Genomic DNA, 18,977 nt, shown 5'->3' with positions numbered 1-18,977 from the left:
TTCTAATTTACAGAATGTTGTTGTTCTATACACATAAAAACCTTTTATTCCTTTCCCCACTTTAGTTCTTTTTAAAATGTTCAATTTATGTTGTTCTATCATATATATTTCATTCCTTCTAACTGTTGCTTAAAATGCTCCATGTGAATCCACGTTTTACCTATCTACACTCCCAGTCGATGTCCCAGGCAAGCATCTAGGTTATCTCCAGGCCCCACCACCAAAAATCATACTGCAATGAACACTTACACGTGTCACCTGATGGAGCTATGTAAAAGGTTCTTTGCAATATATTCCAAGAGACAGAATGTTGATTCAGAAGTTATAAGACTTAATTTGCTCAAGTATCCATCCACTGGTTCTTAAAGACAATAAAGCCATTAGGGGTCAGGAAATAGGACAGTATGAGAATAATGGGCTATTGTTTCTTCTACAAGATGTGTTCCAATGAGCAGAGTAATTTATCCCCAGACTGACCAAGCACCTACTTTCAATCTACATGCCCTGTTTCCTTCACCAACTGCCTCCTGTCCCAAACTATGACCCTTCCCCAGGATCATCAGCCCTTGGCTTGCTGTTCTTTTAAAGCACTCCCTTAAGTGATTTCTCCGCTCCCAGTTCAGCCAGCCCCTCCGTACAAAGGATCTGATGCTTTTCGAACCTGCATTTCAAGCACTGAGTGTTCTGATCTCACTCATGTATGATCATTCTTTGATCCCACGTTTGGGGCGGGGGGATGGGTAGTGGGAGGATATTAGCACTTTTCTAAAACTGAACTTACTCTTTTCTACACACTGCTCCGTCTCCTCACTTCCCTGATCTGCCAATGATAATTTTTCTCAGCGACTCAGGCTCAAATTTTAGTTTTTAATCTCAAATCCATTAAGTCAAGAGTCAGCAAACTATGGCCTACGGGCCAAATCTGGCCTACTGTCTGTTTTTGTATGGCCCAAGAGTGGTTTTTTACATTTTTAAATGACTGGAAAAATAGTTTGTGGCACTTTATGAAAAAAACATGAAGTTCAAATTTTCATGTCAGTAAATAAAGTTTTATTGGAACACATTCCCACTTGTTTATAACCTGTGGCTGCTTGCACACTATGACACAGTATTTGCAACATGTGTATCCCTCAGAGCCTAAAATAGTTATCATCAGGCCCTTTAAGAGAAAAGGCTTACTGACTGCAATAAATCAGTAAATCCTATCAATTATTTGGTATCTGATTTCCTTTATTTCATCCTTTTCTTTTCTTTTTTTAAACATTTTATTTATTTATTCATGAGAGACACACAGAGAGGCAGAGACATAAGCAGAGAAGAAGCAGGCTCCATGCAGGAAGCCTGATGTGGGACTCAATCCCGGGACTCCGGATCACACCCTGAGCCAGACAGATGTTCAACTGCTCAGCCACCCAGGCATCCCGCCCTTTTCATTTTCTACAAAAAGCATCACAGCCCAGCCTTACACCTCCTGACTATATGACAGTTCTATCATCTTATGAATGTTCTATTTCCATTTCCCTTAGTTGTATTACAACTCTTCACAAACCTTCAATGGCTGCCCAACTCTTATCAGGTGCCAAAAACCCACCTACTAACCTCTACTTCTTACCTTGCTCTCTAATCTACCTCCCACCATCACCCAACACAAGTGTTTTCTACAGCCCAACTGGGTTGTTTCCAAACTCTGTAGGCTCTGCTGCCTCTAGGCCTTTGCCCTACTTCATCCTGTTGATTCAAACAGCCTTCTGCTTCTATCCAGCTATTTCTATGACATTAATCAAAATTTAATTCCAATGCCGCCTTCTCCATGAAGCCATTCAAGGAGCTCTCTCTGGATTCCCCAAAATTCCCCCTGGAGAACTTTCATACGGATCTCTCCCAATACATAGAGTGGCATTCATTTGCTCACACATTTGCCTCTACCTTAAACTAAAAGCTCCTTGAAAACAGGCACCGTGCCTCATTTGTCTTTGTATCCTTGTGCTACTCACTGCTTGGCACATGATATCTAACGGTTAGTGTACATTTCTAACTCCCCCAGTGATACTCAGCTTAAAACCCACGACTTATCCACTGGTACCCCATTTTGACAAGTCTACACACTAGTTGCCCTCAACATATATTTGCTGAATTCCAGACTGAGACTCCTCTCAGTCCTGGGCTTACTAACCCTAGTGATTCTGAGAATGAAGCTCTACCTTCACATCGACTCTTTGCATCCACCCCACACACCCCTTATCCAAACAGGGTCTCTCAAACCTAGGAAAAAAAAGTACCACTAGCCCACTGACAGCCTTCCCTCTTCAGAGATCCAATTCAGTCCTACCTCTCCATCTTTCCTAACACTCTAACCTATTCTGTTCCCCTGATATATCCATGTCATTTATTAGTTTACATTTCTTTTATTTATTTGTTTTTTTTAAGTAGGCTCCATGCCCAACATGGGGCTGAAACTCACAACACTGAGATCAAGAGTCCTATGCTCTATTGACTGAGCCAGGCAGGTGCCCCTTCTTCTGTGTCATTTATTAGGCACAGTCATCTTAGGCCCTTAAAGAGCTAATCTTCAAGTCTGTCCTGTTGTGTTTTTTTAATTTTTAATTTACTTATTTTAAGGAATCACTACACCCAACATGGGGCTGAAACTCACAACCCTAAGATCAAGATCACGTGTTCTCCAGACTGAGCCAGCCAGGTGCTCCTATGTCTTTAGTTCTAATATTTAAGATACTTGGGAGCAATACAAAGAGTTAAGTAACAGGAGGGTGAAGAGACACCCTCCTCTACAGTCCCTTCTGCATTTCAAAGGCTGTCACTTCAATACTATATTCCTCCCTATCCTGCTCACCTTGAACCTTCGGGCTAGAAACTTATTCTTGATCTCTAAGAAATTGCCACGATTCATTTCACCCTTGAAAGGTTCATTGAGGATGGCATAGCGTGGGTCATTCTGGATGTCCTGCCACCGGGCATAGCCATGGCTATTGGAAAATTGCTCAGGAAAAACAAAACAAGGAAAGCAGAAACTTCAAACAGTAGGACCTTCAGAACCCTTTACCAAGAACCTCAGCCCAGACTCCAGCAAAGGATACTTTATGATGCCAGCCAGCAGCCAGTAGTCGTGCCGCCGATGCCAAATCTCGTAAGTCTTCTTAGTGACTGTGGCTGCCCGCTCCTCATTCTGCCAAAGGGAGTGCAACTCTGAATAGGAATTTGGGGAAGGTGGAGAAGAACAAGAGAGGCAAATATCTGTAAGAATTCAAAAAGCTATTTATTCCTGGCCCACAGATGCCATCTTAGGAGTAGGCCTCTGGCTTTCTAACATAGAGTCAGAGGAATGTGCAATCAACTTGGCAGTCCCTTATCTGGTAGAGGTAAAATCTTTGTATCCTGGCCTCTGACAAGAACCCTACTTTCACTTCAGATCCTTCTAACCCCAGTTGGTCCCTCAATGTCATACCAGTAAAACCACCATCTGCAATATTGAACATGAAACGTTGTTTGATATTTTTTTTCTGCTTCTCATCATTCAGGTCCTTGGGGGTCTCTCCATTCTGAAGCATCACCTCTTTTTTCTCTTCTTCTTCTTTTTTCTCTTCTACAGGATATGCAGAAAAAAAATGTCAGCTCCAGACAAAAGCATAGCACCTTGGTCCTTACCCACAGCACTATATGCTCTAAGCATGCAGCCACCTTCACCCTTTCTCCACACAGGTATTTCTCAAACCCAGAAAAATGTCACTGGCCCGTGACAATCATATGTAGGGACAGTTGGGAGTCCTTTAGCTTGGGATTAAATAGTTATATGGGTGTGAGAAGCCAGGGGGTGTACCAGAGATAAAGTCCTTGCATCTAGTTTTAGAGTCCTTTTTAGTCACGATCAGCTTCTCCAAACACTCACCTTTGTCCTCTACCACAATGGGGGTCAGATCTACTGCTGACTTCTCTTCTACCTTCTCCACGTCAGCAACACCTGGGGGGAACAGATGGGATTTGAGAGTATATAAAGAACGTTCTGGGGTGCCTGGCTGGCTGTCGTTAGAGCATGCAACTCTTGATCTCGGGGTTGTGAGTTCGAGCCCCATGGTGGGTACAGGTTACTTAAAAATAAAATCTTTATAAGAAAATAAAAATAAAGAAGATTCTCCTCTGTCCCACACCAGTTAAGACTGGGGGACAGTCTTAACCCCAAATCTCAATGACTAACATCATAAAAAATGTCTTAAGGGATTAAAAACCCTCAATATAAAATCAAGGGTAGGGGATTCTCCAGGGTGTCACTTCCTCCTGACCTTTCCTTAGCCCAGCTAGAAGTACCTAAGTTTCACAGGGATCTGGATGTAATACTTGGAAATGTGGATACCTTTGGGCTCTGTCTCCATTGGTTCCTCTGTTCTCTCCTTCACCTCCGCCTTTTCTACTTTCTCCTCAACCTCAGGAGGTTCAACAAGGACTTTTTCATCCTCTGAGGCAGGGGCAGGGGGTTGTGTACACTTCAAAGGAAAAAGTACATAAGTTGAGGCAGACAGGCCAGCAACTGAAAAGATGAATGGGCTTCTTCATTTATCTTCCGTATGGCATCCGGTCACCCCCATCTCTTACCTCAACAGTGGCCTCCGGAGCTGTAGATTTAACCTCCTTTTCTCCTTCTACACTCTCTTCTTCTTTGAGGCTATTCTCCTCTATTTTTATCCCATCCTCTGCAGACCAATAGAAGGCAATTAATTAGGAAGAAAGTTCTAGATCAGAGAGAAGGTCATGCCTTCTCAGTTGGTCTTATCTTAAAATTGTCCTCTCGTGCCTTTAAGAGCCAGCCCTATTCTTAGGACGGCTCTCCTAAACTGAGAGGGAGATTGCTGTGTGTCCTGCCAGACTCCTCTGTCAGAGCTCAACACAAGGGAGCAGAAGAAACACTGGCAAGGACCAAAAAAAAAAAAAAAAAGAAGAACAGAAAAGGATAGACAGTACAGACAGACTTACCAGCAGGTGGAGCAGGTGCAGGGGTATTGGGTTGTGTGTCCCCCGGAGTGGAGGGTGTAGGAGTCTTTGGAGAAGGTGACCCTGGCTGGGACATTTTCTTATTTTCTTCTACTTCAGCAAGCTCAGGCATGCTCCAACGCCCATTGACATGTTCAAACTCCTGAACCTGTAGCAATGGGACAGGAAGGTGAAGACCAATTCCAGCTCTAGGCTCCTCTCCCGTTTGTCCTCTAGTTTCCCGTAGAAACTCTGAACAATGCAGAGAGGCTTAGGGCTCACCTTCTTTCGAATCAAGGACATGACACCAATCCTGGTAAGGACATGCTGGCGAGACAAGCCTTCTCGGGGGACACCATCAGCAAAGGTCTCAGCCCCATCTGCTCCTGGCTCACATAAATGTCGCATGAAAAGAGATACGTAAGCCCTGTAGCAAAGAAGTGAGAAAATGAGTTCAACAGCAATCAGGCCAACTCCTAGAGGAGATCTTTCCACCAAACAACTCTGGCTCCATCTTAAGATAAAGCTGCCATCACACTGAAGGCCAGTTCTCCAGAACCCACACCATGCCCCAGGTTCTCCTCTAGGGAAACTAGGAACACAAGGAACCCTATTATTAGTGGTTACACCCACCAACTTCAACAGAGGAACCTGCCTGTTTCCGTGTGCAGCCTTGACTAGTACCATGGAACCACCAGAGATCAGAAGTTTTTGCTCTACCATCAGTCATTCCAGCTCTCCACTTACTTGAACTCTTTCTCTGATTTGCCTCGCAGATCTCTCACAAGCCACTGGGTGGTAAAAGCATCCTGAGGTGGCATCCCATACCGCATAATTGCATTAAGAAAGGCTTTTCGCTGGCGAGCATTAAAGCCAAGTACCTAGAGGAAGGAGGAGCCTAAGTGAGAGGGAGTAGGCCTTACTCCATCGATGACCAAGTATCTAGCACTCACCCACCCCACCTTAGAACCAAATGGCACTTACTTCGATATTTCCACCAACACGAGCCAACAGAGGAGGCAATGGCTTATCTTTATCATTCCGCAGGCCCTTACGGCTGGGCCTGCGGGGAGCTGCAAGAAGAAAAGGATGTGTGAGTGATGCTGGTAGGGGTGTGAAACAAAGCAATATTTAAAAAGTCAGCAGAAAGGCATAGCTCTCACCTTCTGAACGTTCATCAAAGTCTTCATCACCTTCCTCTGAGGCCACTGAATAATCGGACTGGTTGTCGGACTGGTCGTCCTGCCAATCTGGAGGGAGAGAGGGCAGATGAGCGGGGCCCACTGCTCTAGTGGAACGGCCCATGGGTGGGGGGCGGGGCCGGCCACACACACCTCGGTCCTCCTGGGAGCCATCATTGTAGTTGACCTGTTTACGGATTCTTTTTCCTTTGCCCAAATTTCGGGCTAGATCTTCTTGCTGCTGCTCATAATGGTGCCGCAGCAATTTCTCCCAGTAGTCAGGATCCACACTTTCTTCCTGTTTTATGATTTCTCGTTCTACCTCCTCTTCCTCCTGGGACAGAGGGAGGGCCAGGACTCAGGGGTGCTGAAGTCAGCACCACCAGCTACCCCTGGTCCTCACAGTTCCCATTCTGCTAGCTCCTTTTCAGGACTGGGCTCTGAAATACTTTAGTGTGCCTCTTTGGACCTAAGAACTTAAAAGGAAATTTAATCGACAGGACATCGCTCCTCATTACGTAGAGATTAGCAGTCAACATAACTAAAGAAAAACGTGAGATGATGCTGTTATCACAAGAGAAGGATGAAGAGAGTATGCTTTCTTCTAACCCCCTTTGCAGATACCTATATGGTTGGAAGGCAGCAAAATGTAGAGAAGAAAGGTTAGCAAGGCAGAATGGAAGGTCTTCTGAAATACTGTAAAAGATTTCATAAGACATAAAGTAGAAGAGTCATAAGCTCTTTTGTTCTTCGTAACTTCATTAAAGTTTGCCAACTGTGTGCAAAAAACAATCCAGCAAATTATACAAACATATCCTCTTAGGTCCCAATAATGTTTATGTTCCTCTGAAAGTCTTATTTTCTTCAGACACTTCAGGACCAGCAACTGATTCCAAATCTCTTACATTAGTACAAAACCACTACAAACAGCATACTAGCAGAAACCACCTAAATGTCCATCATTATGGAACTAACCAAATAAACTCCTGGTGATAAGAAGTGGGCAAAATGGGTAAAGAGGGTCAAGAGGTATAAACTTCCAGGTACAAACAAGTCCTGGGAATGCAACACACAGCACAGTAACTACAGTTAGTAACACTGTATTACATACTGGAAAGCTGCTGACAGTAGATGTTAAAAGTTCTCATCACAAGAAAAAAAAACAAAACATATAACCATGCATGTTAACAGATGTTAATTAGACTTATCATGGTGATCATTTTACAAAATATATAAATATAAAATCAATTTGTTGCACACCTGAAACTCACATTAATTATGTACCTCAATTTTTAAAAATAAATCATGGTACTTCCAAATAAGGATATATATTATACAGCCCAAAAAAAGGGGTGGAAGGGGGGGTGAGGGGAGAAAGCTGGCTGGCTCAGTCAATAGAATATGCAACTTTTTTTCTTTTAGATTTTTATTTATTTATCCATTAGAAGACAGAGAAGCAGAGAGACAGAAGCAGAGGGAGAAGCAGGCTTCATGCAGTGAGACTGATACAGGACTCATTCCAGGACCCCAGGATCATGACCTAGGCCAAACAAAGGCAGACACTCAACCACTGAGCCACCCAAGCGCTCTGAACATCCAATTCTTTTTTTTTTAATTTTTTTTTCTTTAAAGATTTATTTATTTATTCATTCATGATAGACATAGAGAGAGAGAGAGGCAGAGACACAGGCAGAGGGAGAAGCAGCCTCCATGCTGGGAGCCCGATGCGGGACTCGATCCCGGGTCTCCAGGATCGCGCCCTGGGCCAAAGGCAGGCGCTAAACCGCTGAGCCACTCAGGGATCCCCTGAACATGCAATTCTTGATCTCGGGGTTGGAAGTTTGAGCCCCATGGTGGGTACAGACTACTTAAAAAAATAAAACTTTGTTTTTTTTTAAAGAGGAAGGAAGGTCTTTATGTAATAATTTGGACTAAATCTCAAAGATTCATTTATTCATTTTTAAAATATTTTATTTACTGAGAGTGCAAGCGGAAGAGGTAGAGGAAGACAGCGAGCAAGAGAAACCCAATAGGTTCCCCACTGAGCACAGAGCCCCACACTGGGCTTGATCCCAAGACCCAGAGATCATGACTAAAGGTAACATCAGTGGGGATCCCAGAAGGCCTGCCTTCTGCCCAGGGCGTGATCCTGGAGTCCCGGGATCAAGTCCCAAATCAGGCTCGCTCCACGGAGCCTGCTTCTCCCTCTGCCTGTGTCTCTGCCTCTCTCTCTCTCTCTGTCTCTCATGAATAAATAATTAAACTCTAAATAAATAAGTAAATAAATAAATAAATAAATAAATAAATAAATAAATAAATAGTGACATCAAGAGTCGGATGCTCAACCACCCAGGCACCCCTAAATCTCTAAGATTTATTAAGTGGACAAAACCAAAATACATTATGTATAACAAACTCTACTTTGTGTTTTTTTAAAAAAAGGGAAGAGTGCCTGAGTGGCTTAGTAGGTTAAGCATCCAATTCTTAATTTCGGCCCAGGTCAAGATCTCAGGATTTTTGAGATTCAGCCCCATGTTAGGCTCTGCGCTGGGCATGGAGCCTGCTTAGAATTCTCTCTCTACTTCTCCCCTGCCCCACTGTACTTATGTGCTTTCTCACTCTTAAAAAAAAAAAAAAAAAAAGGAAAAAGGTGTTTGTAAGCACATGCATGTGTGCATATAGATGGACAAATATGCACATAATTTGTATGCACATAAAATACCTTTAGAAAAATATACAAGAAACTGGGGCACTCGAGTGGCTCAGTCCATTAGGCATCTGCCCTCAGGTCTTGATCCTAAGGGCCTGGGATTGAGCCCTGCACTGGGCTCCCTGCTCAGTGGGAGCCTTCTCCTTTTGCCTCTGCTGCTCCCCCTGCTTGTGTTCTTTCTCTTGCTCACTCTCTCAAATAAATAAATAAATAAAATCTTAAAAAAAAAAAAAAAAAAAAGAATAGAAAAGAAAAACATACAAGAAACTGAAAAAAATCAGTTATCCCCAGGGAGGGAACTAGATGAGAAAGTGATTCCTTGTATCTTTTGAATGTGAATTACTATTTATTCAAAAAATATGTTTTAAAAATATTGTAAACAGCCAAAGCAGCCACTTATGAGAGAGGGCCATTTGTGTACCTGAGTAGTTGAGAGCAGAGGTCAACAGTGGGCGAACCACCCTCCCTTCCCAAACACCCAGCATGTGCTGCCCTAGTCAATCACACAGCCCCTGCCATGACCGAAACAGGGAGCACCTCACAGAAGGGCTGTCATGATTAAACACTGCTGGTCCGTAGAGCCAGGTCAGACTTTTTAGCCGCCACTACCCACAACAGAGGCTGGCGGCATCACCTCCAGAAGGGAACAAAGGTAACAGGTATATATCAGACAAGCACAGCAAGGGAGATGGTTCTGAATGGGAAAGATGAGAAAAGAAAAGATAGCAAATACTGCCAGAAATCTACGCCAATTCAAAGAACCCTGAGTTAAGTGGTCTAAAGGGGACCAGAAAAAAAAATAAAATAAAATAAAATAAATAAAGGGGACCAGAAGAGAAAGTGATTTTTTTTTCCATTTTATACTCTATTTTTTTTTGGGGGGGGGGAATTATTAAAGAAACCACGCATTTATCAGTTTTAGGTTTTCTTGTTGTTGTTTTGTATAAGAGACCAAGTAAAGGAAAGGAAAAGAAGAAGGGAAAACAATTCTAATGTTTTTAAAAAATACAGGGAAATGAGTTGGTTAGATAAGTATCTCATCTCTTGCCTTTTCTCCAGAGACTTGATAACAATCAAAAGTTAATTCGTAGGGTTAATAAAATGAGTTAGTGAAAATGAGATTCTGAAGAGGAAGAACTAATACAGATAAGTTTTGAGTAGGAAATTTAGCTGTGAGTTTTCTGACAGCCATGGCAAAAATGAAAATGCGATTGCCCGTATGTGATAGTATTTATTTTCAAAGAAAGAGGTTTATCAGTTCATCAATGTACTGACTTACGTACAGATGTTTTCCTCTTGGATCAAATACCATCCTGGTCTCAGTAACAATTTCCAGACCAATCACCAAGCATAGCATTGTCTTGGACTCATACTCACCCCCATCTCTTCTTCCCGCACCACATACTGGGCCACTTTGAATGAGCTCAAGTATTCATTCATGCCCTGCAGTTCTGTGTCTTCTGTCTCATCTTGGTTACGGTCCAGAAGTCGCTCAATGGCCTTATCATCATAGTGGATAACACTGCTATCTTCCCCCTCTTTGTTGTCTCCTCCTGTAAAGAATCAGGGGTCCACACCCTCAAAGTCAGCTTCAGCAGCTGCAGTGGTAAAAGCACATCTTAGAAGACCCTAGGTCCAAGTCTCAGGACCCTAAGTATCAAATATACCCTTTAGAGAGGCCAAGCCCCGCACCAAAACAAGTTCCTGACCAGCTCACCTCCATCTGTGGCTTCATCCTTAAATAGTTCCTCAGTGCCAAACTTGAGGATGTCATCAAGCTCTTGTTTGGACATGGATCCAGTCTTGGAGCCCAGCCCAGGCCGAACCACTAGATGCGTCAGCATCATCTTCTTCTTTGCCACCTGCGTGATGCGCTCCTCCACTGACGCACGGGTCACAAATCGATAAATCATCACCTTCTTATTTTGCCCAATACGGTGAGCTCTGCTAAAAGCCTGAAGTTGGGTACACAACAAAGCCAGAAATTGAAGTAACCATATTTTCCTGCTTCTGCTGTTGCCTTGATGTCCACATAATAAGCTAAATCCAGCACAAGGCAAGAGCTGCAACTTGCTTTCAAATGAACTACCCCCCTGGGCCCCACCCTTTATCATGTTACCCCAAATAAGACCATAGCTAATCCAAACTCTCTGGCTCATGTGATATAAAAGACATAGAAAGAATCTACTGTTTCCCCCCTGAAACAACTAATTCCAGATGGTAAAGCCTTCACAGAGAATACTTGCATTATACTAGTAAGTTACTGTATATGAAGGCTGCTACCTCTGCTCACCTGGATGTCATTATGGGGGTTCCAGTCAGAGTCATAGATAATAACTGTGTCAGCAGTGGCCAGATTGATTCCAAGGCCCCCAGCCCGCGTGGAAAGCAAAAAGCAGAACTGTTGAGCACCCGGTGCTACAAAAGGAACCAAAACACCATTATTAGTGTCTCCTGAATTCCAATTAATAAATGTAGAAGAAATGTCAGAAATATAAAACATCATCAGGCAAACACCACAGTAGTAAATCACTATAAGCAAGGTCCACGGATGGATGCTGAGATCAATGTGCAAGTTTAAGGAGAAACAGTGTAAGACCACAGTCTCAAATACCTCCCTCATCCAGTCATGGAGGTGAAAGGCACAGCACAGGAAATACAGGGATACTATAATAGTGTTGTATGAAGACAGATGGCAGCTACACTTGTAGTGAGCATAACTCACAGTTGTCTAATTACCACCCGGCACACCTGATACTTTACTGTGTCAACGATACGTCAATTAAAAAAAAAAAAAGATATCAATTATAATATGAAAAAGAGTACAGTAGAGATACTAAGTAGATACCACCTGAACTGAGTGATCAAGGTTAACATCACCAGTAATGGAACATTATCAATATCATGTCCTCCCTTTGGTATGATGCAATGAAAAGAACATAGCATTGCTTTTATGGCATTCTTGCCCAAACTGTCTAATAAGCTCAACCTACTCAAGAGAAAGCATCAGACAAACCCAAACTTAGAGACAGTCCAGAACAACTAACTAGTGATCCTCAAAAGTATCAACAGCATGATAGCAAAGGAAAGAATGAAGAACTGTCACAGAGAAGAAGAGACACAATAACCAAATCCAATGGGAGATCTGGTATTGGATCCTGAAATAGAAAAAGGACATTAGGAGGAAAACTGGTGACATTCAATTAAGGTCTACAGTTTTAGTTACAAGTATGACATCAGTCATCACATCCTGCTTTTGACAGTTGTACTGTGGTTATATAAGCAGTTATTATTAAGAGAAGTTGAGTGAAGAATATATGTGAACTCTGTATTATTTTTTGCTACTTTAAAGTCCAAAATTAGGGGCACCTGAGTGGCTCAGTAGGTTAAGCGTCTGCCTTCAGCTCAGGTCATGATCCCAGGGTCCTGGGATCAAGCCCTGTGTTGGGCTCCCTGGTATCCCAGGAGCCTGCTTCTCCTTCTCCCTCTAACCCTCCACCTGATTGTGCTCTCTCATTCTCTGCCAAATAAATAAATAAAATCGTAAAAAAAACAAAAAACAAAAACAAAAAGAAGTCCAAAATTATTTTAAAATAAAAAGTGAGGGGGTACTTGGCTGACTCAGTTGGAAGAGCATGTAATACTCAATCTTGGGGTCACGAGTTCAAGCCCCATGGTGAGTACAGATATTAATAAAAAAAGTTAATAAACTTTCTAGGGGATCCCTGGGTGGCTCAGCAGTTTAGCGCCTGCCTTTGGTCCAGGGAGTGATCCTGGGGTCCTGAAATCGAGTTCCACATCAGGCTCCCTGCCTGCATGGAGTCTGCTTCTCCCTCTGCCTATGTCTCTGCCTGTGTGTGTGTGTGTGTCTCTCATGAATAAATAAAATATTAAAAAAAAAACTTTCTAAAAAAATTAATTAAATTAAAAATAAAGAGGAGGAGGAGGAAGAGCGGCAGCTACTGAGAGACAAGTCTGCTATGAATGGCTCAGTTGAGTAAGTCCTGGTCCCTCTCTGGGCCTCAAGATACAACAAAGAGGGTTAAATGAAAGCTCCTCGTATATCAAAAAGGATGAAGACGAGGCAGCCCTGGTGGCTCAACGGTTTAGTGCCTGCCTTTGGCCCAGGGGGTGATCCTGGAGACCCTGGATCGAGTCCCATGTCGGGCTCCCTGCATGGAACCTGCTTCTCCCTCTGTCTGTGTCTCTGCCTCTTTCTCTGTGTGTCTCTCATGAATAAATAAATGAAAAAAAAAAAAAAAAAAGGATGAAGACTCCAAAGGAAAAAATTATCTGCTAGGAAAAGCCCAATACATTCAATCAAGGCATTCAAAAGCTTTACTCTTTCACATCAATTGACAAAAATCCTAAAGAACCACACAGAAAAGCAGGCATACAAGAACAAATGATCCATGCAAAGTCGTGAGTGAATGAGAACATACAGACTGAAGCCACTCCTCCTCACTTACCATTGAAGCGGTCAATGGCCTCTTGCCGCATATTCCCAGTAATCCCACCGTCAATACGTTCATACTTATAACCTTCATGTTCCAAGAAATCTTCTAATAGGTCTAGCATCTTGGTCATCTAGAAAAGAAGCACAGTTTAATTAAGGGGAAGTCAGATGACAATTGCCTGCCTCATCTCACTAAGGGCTGTCTACCGTTTTCTTAAGCTCCCAGCCCAGCCCACAAAATACCTGAGAGAAGATGAGTACACGGTGCCCACCCTCCTTAAGGTTCTTGAGCATCTTCTGTAGCAGCAATAATTTCCCAGATGCTCGAATTAGGGCACTGCCATCATACATGCCATTAGGCATTTTAGGGGCTTCCTGAGGAAAGCAGCACAAAAGAGAAAAACATTGAACCAAATGGAGCAACTCCAGCCCAGTGAGGAGCAAGAGGAGGCACAGCATACCATTGCAGCCACGGGAAAGAGGTACGGGTGGTTGCAGCACTTCTTCAGATCCATCACCACATTTAGCAGAGAAACTTGGTTGCCACCACCTCGAGCATTGAGTGCTTCAAAGTTTCGAGTGAGAATGTACTTGTAGTATTTCCTACGTGGATAAGACAGAAAGATCAGACTCAAGAGCTTTTATAGGACTCCTAACTTCACATGACTCATAATACCATCCCAAAGTCTGAGATCTCCCTCCCAACATACCTCACTTTGGGACCTAACAGATGGAACCCTAATAAGCACCAGCACCACCATGTTAAATAAGGTATTCAACTAAATAAGAACTATGGCATCAAGTTTCTGGAGATCTTGCTTGCGCTGGTCACCAGATGCCCTGAAGCAAAGTATAGGGAGGAATCGGAAGCACTCTTCAGACTAGTAGGTATCTAACTACTTTTACAAAATGGAGTCGATGCTTCTGAACCTTCTGACTCACTTCTGCATGGGGCTCAGCTCCACACGCACTATCAGTTCTGTCTTGGATGGCATATTCTTGAACACATCAGCTTTGAGACGCCGCAACATATGAGGGCCCAGCATATCATGCAGTTTTTTAATCTGGTCCTCCTTGGCAATGTCAGCAAACTCCTCCAAGAAGCCTTCTAAATTGCTTCAGAAAGAAAGGAAAGTGATATAGGAAATGGGCAACAGGAAGATTTGAAGCAGAATTATCAGCTGATTATGGAGAAATGTACACTTACTGGAATCTCTCAGGGGTGAGAAAGTTGAGCAAATGAAACAACTCTTCTAGATTGTTTTGTAACGGAGTCCCAGTCAGCAACAGCTTGTGTTGGAGTGAGTAACCATTTAAGACCCGGAAGAACTGAAGAAGCAGACGGAGAAGGTAAAATTCAATGAAAAGAGGGCTCTGGTAAATCTCTGCAAACTGAGCTGTTTTGCTGCCCAATAGTTAAGCCCTCCCCACCCCGCATCTCTATCTCCCTTTTAAGGCCTGGCCACCAAGGGGAATCCCAAGTGAGGAGGGAAGGCAGAGAGACCACTTGACCCTTTCCTCTCCTCCTAGGTCCCCTCTTAATGAGTAGGTGGTACCAGAAAACTCAAACCAGGGGCCATAACCTCCCTCCCTTCCTTCACCTTTGACTGATTGTTCTTGAGACGATGCGCTTCATCCACGATAAGGCAGGCCCAATCAATGGAACCCAAGATAGCCATGTCAATGGTGATCAATTCATAAGATGTCAGCAGCACGTGGAATTTCACAGATGCCTCTTTCTACACAAGGAGTAGACCTGGTCACTAATGTTCAACTCCTCCAATGCAGGTTAACCCAAGAGACTTATGGGTCTTTCCTCCTCCCAATTGTTATCCTTCTGCCTCACCTCAGGGACTGAGGTCAGAAGAAGCAGTAAGCCCACAGCAACAACTCCCTCTAGGGTGCTCTCCCTACCACTGAGATACCTTCATACGAGAGGCTTTCTTGCCACCACGAATGGCGTTGTCTTCAAAGGAGAACTCATTCTCTCGGATGATGGCACGGCTGTCTTTGTCACCCACATAGGTCACCACATACATATCTGGAGCCCACATTTCAAACTCCCGCTCCCAGTTGATGATGGTAGAAAGAGGGGCACTGACTAGGAAAGGGCCTTTGGAATGACCCTTGGAGAAAGAAGAAAAGTGGCAGAGTAAGGACTGAGGGCCCCAGCATACTACTGGCCTAGCACCCATCTCTACCACTGCCCACAAAGCCAGCCAAGGACCGGCATGTGTGCTGCTCCTACCCTTGCCTTTCTCTACGTACGTAAACGCCTTGCCTACTTCCCACAGCACAGCCACCTTTACAGAGAGTTTAAAATCTGAGCCTTTCCTGTATGTCTTTCCATGCTAATTCCACTCACAGCTCTCTTTATCTCAACAGGTATTTATTCCTCCAAGACTGAGGCTCTATGCATCTACCACTGACTCTACCCAGGTTGCCATCTCCCCAGTCTATCTCTGTGGACATGTGTCTACCTGACTGTCATTCAACAGTGTTCTTCAAGTTTTGTGACCGGGATCCCTGGGTGGCGCAGCGGTTTAGCGCCTGCCTTTGGCCCAGGGCACGATCCTGGAGACCCGGGATTGAGTCCCACGTCGGGCTCCCGGTGCATGGAGCCCGCTTCTCCCTCTGCCTGTGTCTCTGCCTCTCTCTCTCTCTCTCTGTGTGACTATCATGAATAAGTAAAAATTAAAAAAAGAAAAAAAAATTAAAAAAAAAAAAAAAAAGTTTTGTGACCAATTTTTCCTTCCTTTTCCTCTCTCCTCAAAATGTGAAACGACCACAACACAAAATACCCACACAAAAAAACTAACAGCCCCAGCTTTCCTACCTCCTTGTAGAGAGAATAGAGGAAGACTGCTGTCTGGACAGTCTTCCCAAGGCCCATCTCATCAGCCAAGATGGTGTCGGTGCCTTGAGCCCAGGAGAAGCGCAACCAGTTCAAGCCCTCCATTTGATAGGGGTGCAGGGTTCCCCCTGTAGCATCCAGGTACTCTGGCTGTCGCTCATACTTCACTGTTGGCTGAAGGATGAAATGAAGGAAGTCAAGTGCCGGCAAGAACTCCCTTCCGTAAGATAACAGATGCTTGCTCCTCACACATCCTCACTAGATTCTTAAGAGCCACAAAGATTGTGGGGGGGGGAAAGATCCCCAACAGCTATTGTAACTTTGTGTTTGATTTAGGGTCCTCCAGGAAGGCAACTAACCTGTCAGACAGATGGGAGATCTTGATCCTACAGATCCCTGAAAGATACATCGTAGCCTCCCTAGCAATACAGTAATTCTGCTAAGCAAGGTTCACCTGGTAAATAATCGTATGTTCCCCCTAGGGTCGTCTTTTTAACCTTAACAGCCCTTACATTATATTACACAAATAAAACCCAGAGGAACTGAGCCATTGAATTATGAGTCAGAAGACCCAGGTTCCAATACCAGTTTCATAAAAGTGTAGTTGTGTGACCCATCCCTAGATAATACTTGCTCAATCACAGGAAACACCATCTCCTATGTTTTTATTTTTGATGATGCAAGAAGAAAATGATTCTAGCATATCCCTGGTTTAGAGCTGTGGAGAAGTAGGGAAGCATTCTACTCTGAAGTTACTATTGGCAGAGCATCAGTAAGAGCAACATCAGAGGACTAGAGCACATGAGATTTATCCTCCTACCCAACAAATTCTACCCTTTCTTCTGCCCCAACTCACATCAACTGTAGGAGTTTCAGGAGGCCTCTCCAACTTCCTCAGCTTCACCTTCTTGAGCTTCTTGCCTGGTCGTCCTTCCTCACCCCTCATTAACTCCCTAAAGAAGACAAACATCACACAGCTGTCTAGAGTCCTTTTCTCAATAAGAACAAACTCCACACCTCAGCAAAGCTGCCCACCTGTGGTTCCAATAGCTCTGCTTGAAGAGGTCGTAGTCCTGTATCTCCACATCCTCACTCTCCCAGGATGCCTGATCGTAGGGCAAGTCCCGCCATTTGATCAAGTAGTGGACGTGGCCCTTCTTGTCCACACTACAAGGTCAAGGAGAAAAAAATCTTCAGAGCCAGAAGGCCATGCCTCACTCTCAAAAAGTGCCAATAATGGGTATTCCAAACTAGACTTCTAGGAATGCCAGATGCCACATGTAATCAGAGTCTACTACACAGTCTTTGGACCTAAAATTACATCTAATCTATAGTCTTCTCCTGTGGCTCAAATACCAGGATTCAGTCAGTTAATAATATATCAAGTACACATCTCTTCCAAGTTTAAATCACCGGTGACATCCATTTTCTTAATCCCTTGGGCAGCAGTCTCTCAATGGATATGCTGCCTACCTCCAATATGCCCAAGACCACCACCAGTCTGGCCCAGCTCCACTGGTACCTGTGGTTGAGAATTCGGTGGATCATCATCCACTCAGGTTTTATGCCATAGCGATAGAAGCGTTCCTCCATTTCTGCAAATTTAGGGTCTTTGTTCTTACGCTTCCGGCTCTTCTCTTCATCACCACCAAAGTCCCCAGAAGGTGGTTCATCCATATCATTCTTCCGCTGATAGTTTCGGAACATCACTTGACAGTGCAGCTCCAACTGCAGGCAGAGAGGATAGCAGTCACCAAGGAGTGGCATCCGTTCCTTCCATCCACAAGGCTATTTCTCACGACCCTCTTCCCTGCAGCCCCCAGATCTCTAGCCTATCCCAGGTTTACCTGCAGTTCAGATACCCAGGAGCAGTGCCAATAAGACATGCCTTGCCACTTCACAAAGAATTGCCGCTCTGGCCGCCCCTCCAGGGGCTTGGGAGAGGGAGTATTGGGATCAGCATCTGGAGGCCGAGGCACTGGTGTGGGAGATGGTGGCTGACCCCATTTCCAGATTAGAATCTTCTGAACTTTGCCCTTAAGAGCTGGACACTGAGAAAAAAAGAGGATTCAACACCAAATCATTACCAAGAGGAGGAAATGACACAGTTGGGAACCTGACTCTTGGTTTTGGCTTGGGTCATGGTCTCGGGGTCATGGGATCGAGGACTCTGCTTGAGTTGCTCTCCCCACCTCCACCCTTGCACCCCCACTCGTGCACGTACATGCTCTCACTCTCTCTCTTAAATAAATAAATGATAAAAAAATAAATAAAAATTTTAAAAAAATTAAAAAATAAAAAAAATAGAAATAAATAAATGATAAAAACTTTAAAATCTCAAAAAAAAATTTTAAATCTCATTTCAAGAAGGACCACTCTAAGTAAATAATAATAGAACTCCTGCTCTACTTCTGGACTTCATCCAGTACCTGAGTGACCCTATCGCTACTATATGTTTAACAGGGACAGTAACTAGACTTCAACAACAACCCAGAACAAGGAAAGCACAGAAAGCCCCAAGACTTGGATCCCAAAATTCCTCTCATAACCAACTGACAAGCAATTAAGTGACTCTACTAACCATTCTAAACTACTAAGACCTCGGGGCACCTGGGTGGCTCAGTTGCTTAAGCATCTGCCTTTGGCTTGGGTCATGATCCCAGGGTCCTGGGTTCCAGCCCCATGTAGGGCTCCCTGCTCAGCAGGAGTCTGCTTCTCCCTCTTCCCCTGCTCTTCCCCTTGCTCATTCTCTCTCTCTCTCAAATAAATAAGTAAAATCTTTTAAAAAATAAAGTA

At 43.8% G+C, this 18,977-nt stretch overlaps 1 protein-coding gene and 1 non-coding gene across 9 annotated transcripts in view; both read right to left on the bottom strand.

The window, feature by feature from the left end:
• CHD4 (chromodomain helicase DNA binding protein 4) overlaps positions 1–18,977 on the bottom strand; it is a 28,362-nt gene that overhangs the window by 2,630 nt on the left and 6,755 nt on the right. For 5 of the 8 annotated variants that reach the window (XM_025471885.3, XM_025471886.3, XM_025471891.3 and 2 more), the window contains exons 10-36: positions 18,029–18,232; positions 17,704–17,909; positions 17,217–17,348; positions 17,038–17,134; positions 16,164–16,355; positions 15,253–15,453; positions 14,929–15,066; positions 14,535–14,656; positions 14,270–14,443; positions 13,789–13,930; positions 13,571–13,702; positions 13,341–13,458; positions 11,165–11,289; positions 10,589–10,826; positions 10,249–10,424; positions 6,315–6,495; positions 6,144–6,230; positions 5,965–6,053; positions 5,728–5,861; positions 5,263–5,407; positions 4,984–5,149; positions 4,606–4,703; positions 4,367–4,496; positions 3,905–3,976; positions 3,464–3,601; positions 3,096–3,204; positions 2,852–2,984 (exon numbers count right to left, since the gene is read on the bottom strand). In XM_025471885.3, the coding sequence (XP_025327670.1) occupies positions 2,852–2,984; positions 3,096–3,204; positions 3,464–3,601; positions 3,905–3,976; positions 4,367–4,496; positions 4,606–4,703; positions 4,984–5,149; positions 5,263–5,407; positions 5,728–5,861; positions 5,965–6,053; positions 6,144–6,230; positions 6,315–6,495; positions 10,249–10,424; positions 10,589–10,826; positions 11,165–11,289; positions 13,341–13,458; positions 13,571–13,702; positions 13,789–13,930; positions 14,270–14,443; positions 14,535–14,656; positions 14,929–15,066; positions 15,253–15,453; positions 16,164–16,355; positions 17,038–17,134; positions 17,217–17,348; positions 17,704–17,909; positions 18,029–18,232 (3,879 nt within the window). Of the gene's footprint in view, positions 1–249; positions 362–2,851; positions 2,985–3,095; positions 3,205–3,463; positions 3,602–3,904; positions 3,977–4,366; positions 4,497–4,605; positions 4,704–4,983; positions 5,150–5,262; positions 5,408–5,727; positions 5,862–5,964; positions 6,054–6,143; positions 6,496–10,248; positions 10,425–10,588; positions 10,827–11,164; positions 11,290–13,340; positions 13,459–13,570; positions 13,703–13,788; positions 13,931–14,269; positions 14,444–14,534; positions 14,657–14,928; positions 15,067–15,252; positions 15,454–16,163; positions 16,356–17,037; positions 17,135–17,216; positions 17,349–17,703; positions 17,910–18,028; positions 18,233–18,977 lie in introns of all 8 variants that reach the window. The other 3 variants (XR_004809943.2, XM_025471887.3, XM_049102465.1) reach the window with 3 other exon arrangements.
• Positions 4,790–4,929, bottom strand: LOC112675404 (small Cajal body-specific RNA 11). The gene has a single exon (XR_003145876.3). It is a non-coding gene; the product is annotated as a small Cajal body-specific RNA 11 (non-coding RNA).

Source organism: Canis lupus, chromosome 27 (genome assembly GCF_003254725.2).
Source record: "Canis lupus dingo isolate Sandy chromosome 27, ASM325472v2, whole genome shotgun sequence".
In the NCBI taxonomy this organism is placed as follows: domain Eukaryota; kingdom Metazoa; phylum Chordata; class Mammalia; order Carnivora; family Canidae; genus Canis; species Canis lupus.
Note: the sequence above shows the minus strand (reverse complement) of the source record. Positions and strands in the feature narration are given on the sequence as shown.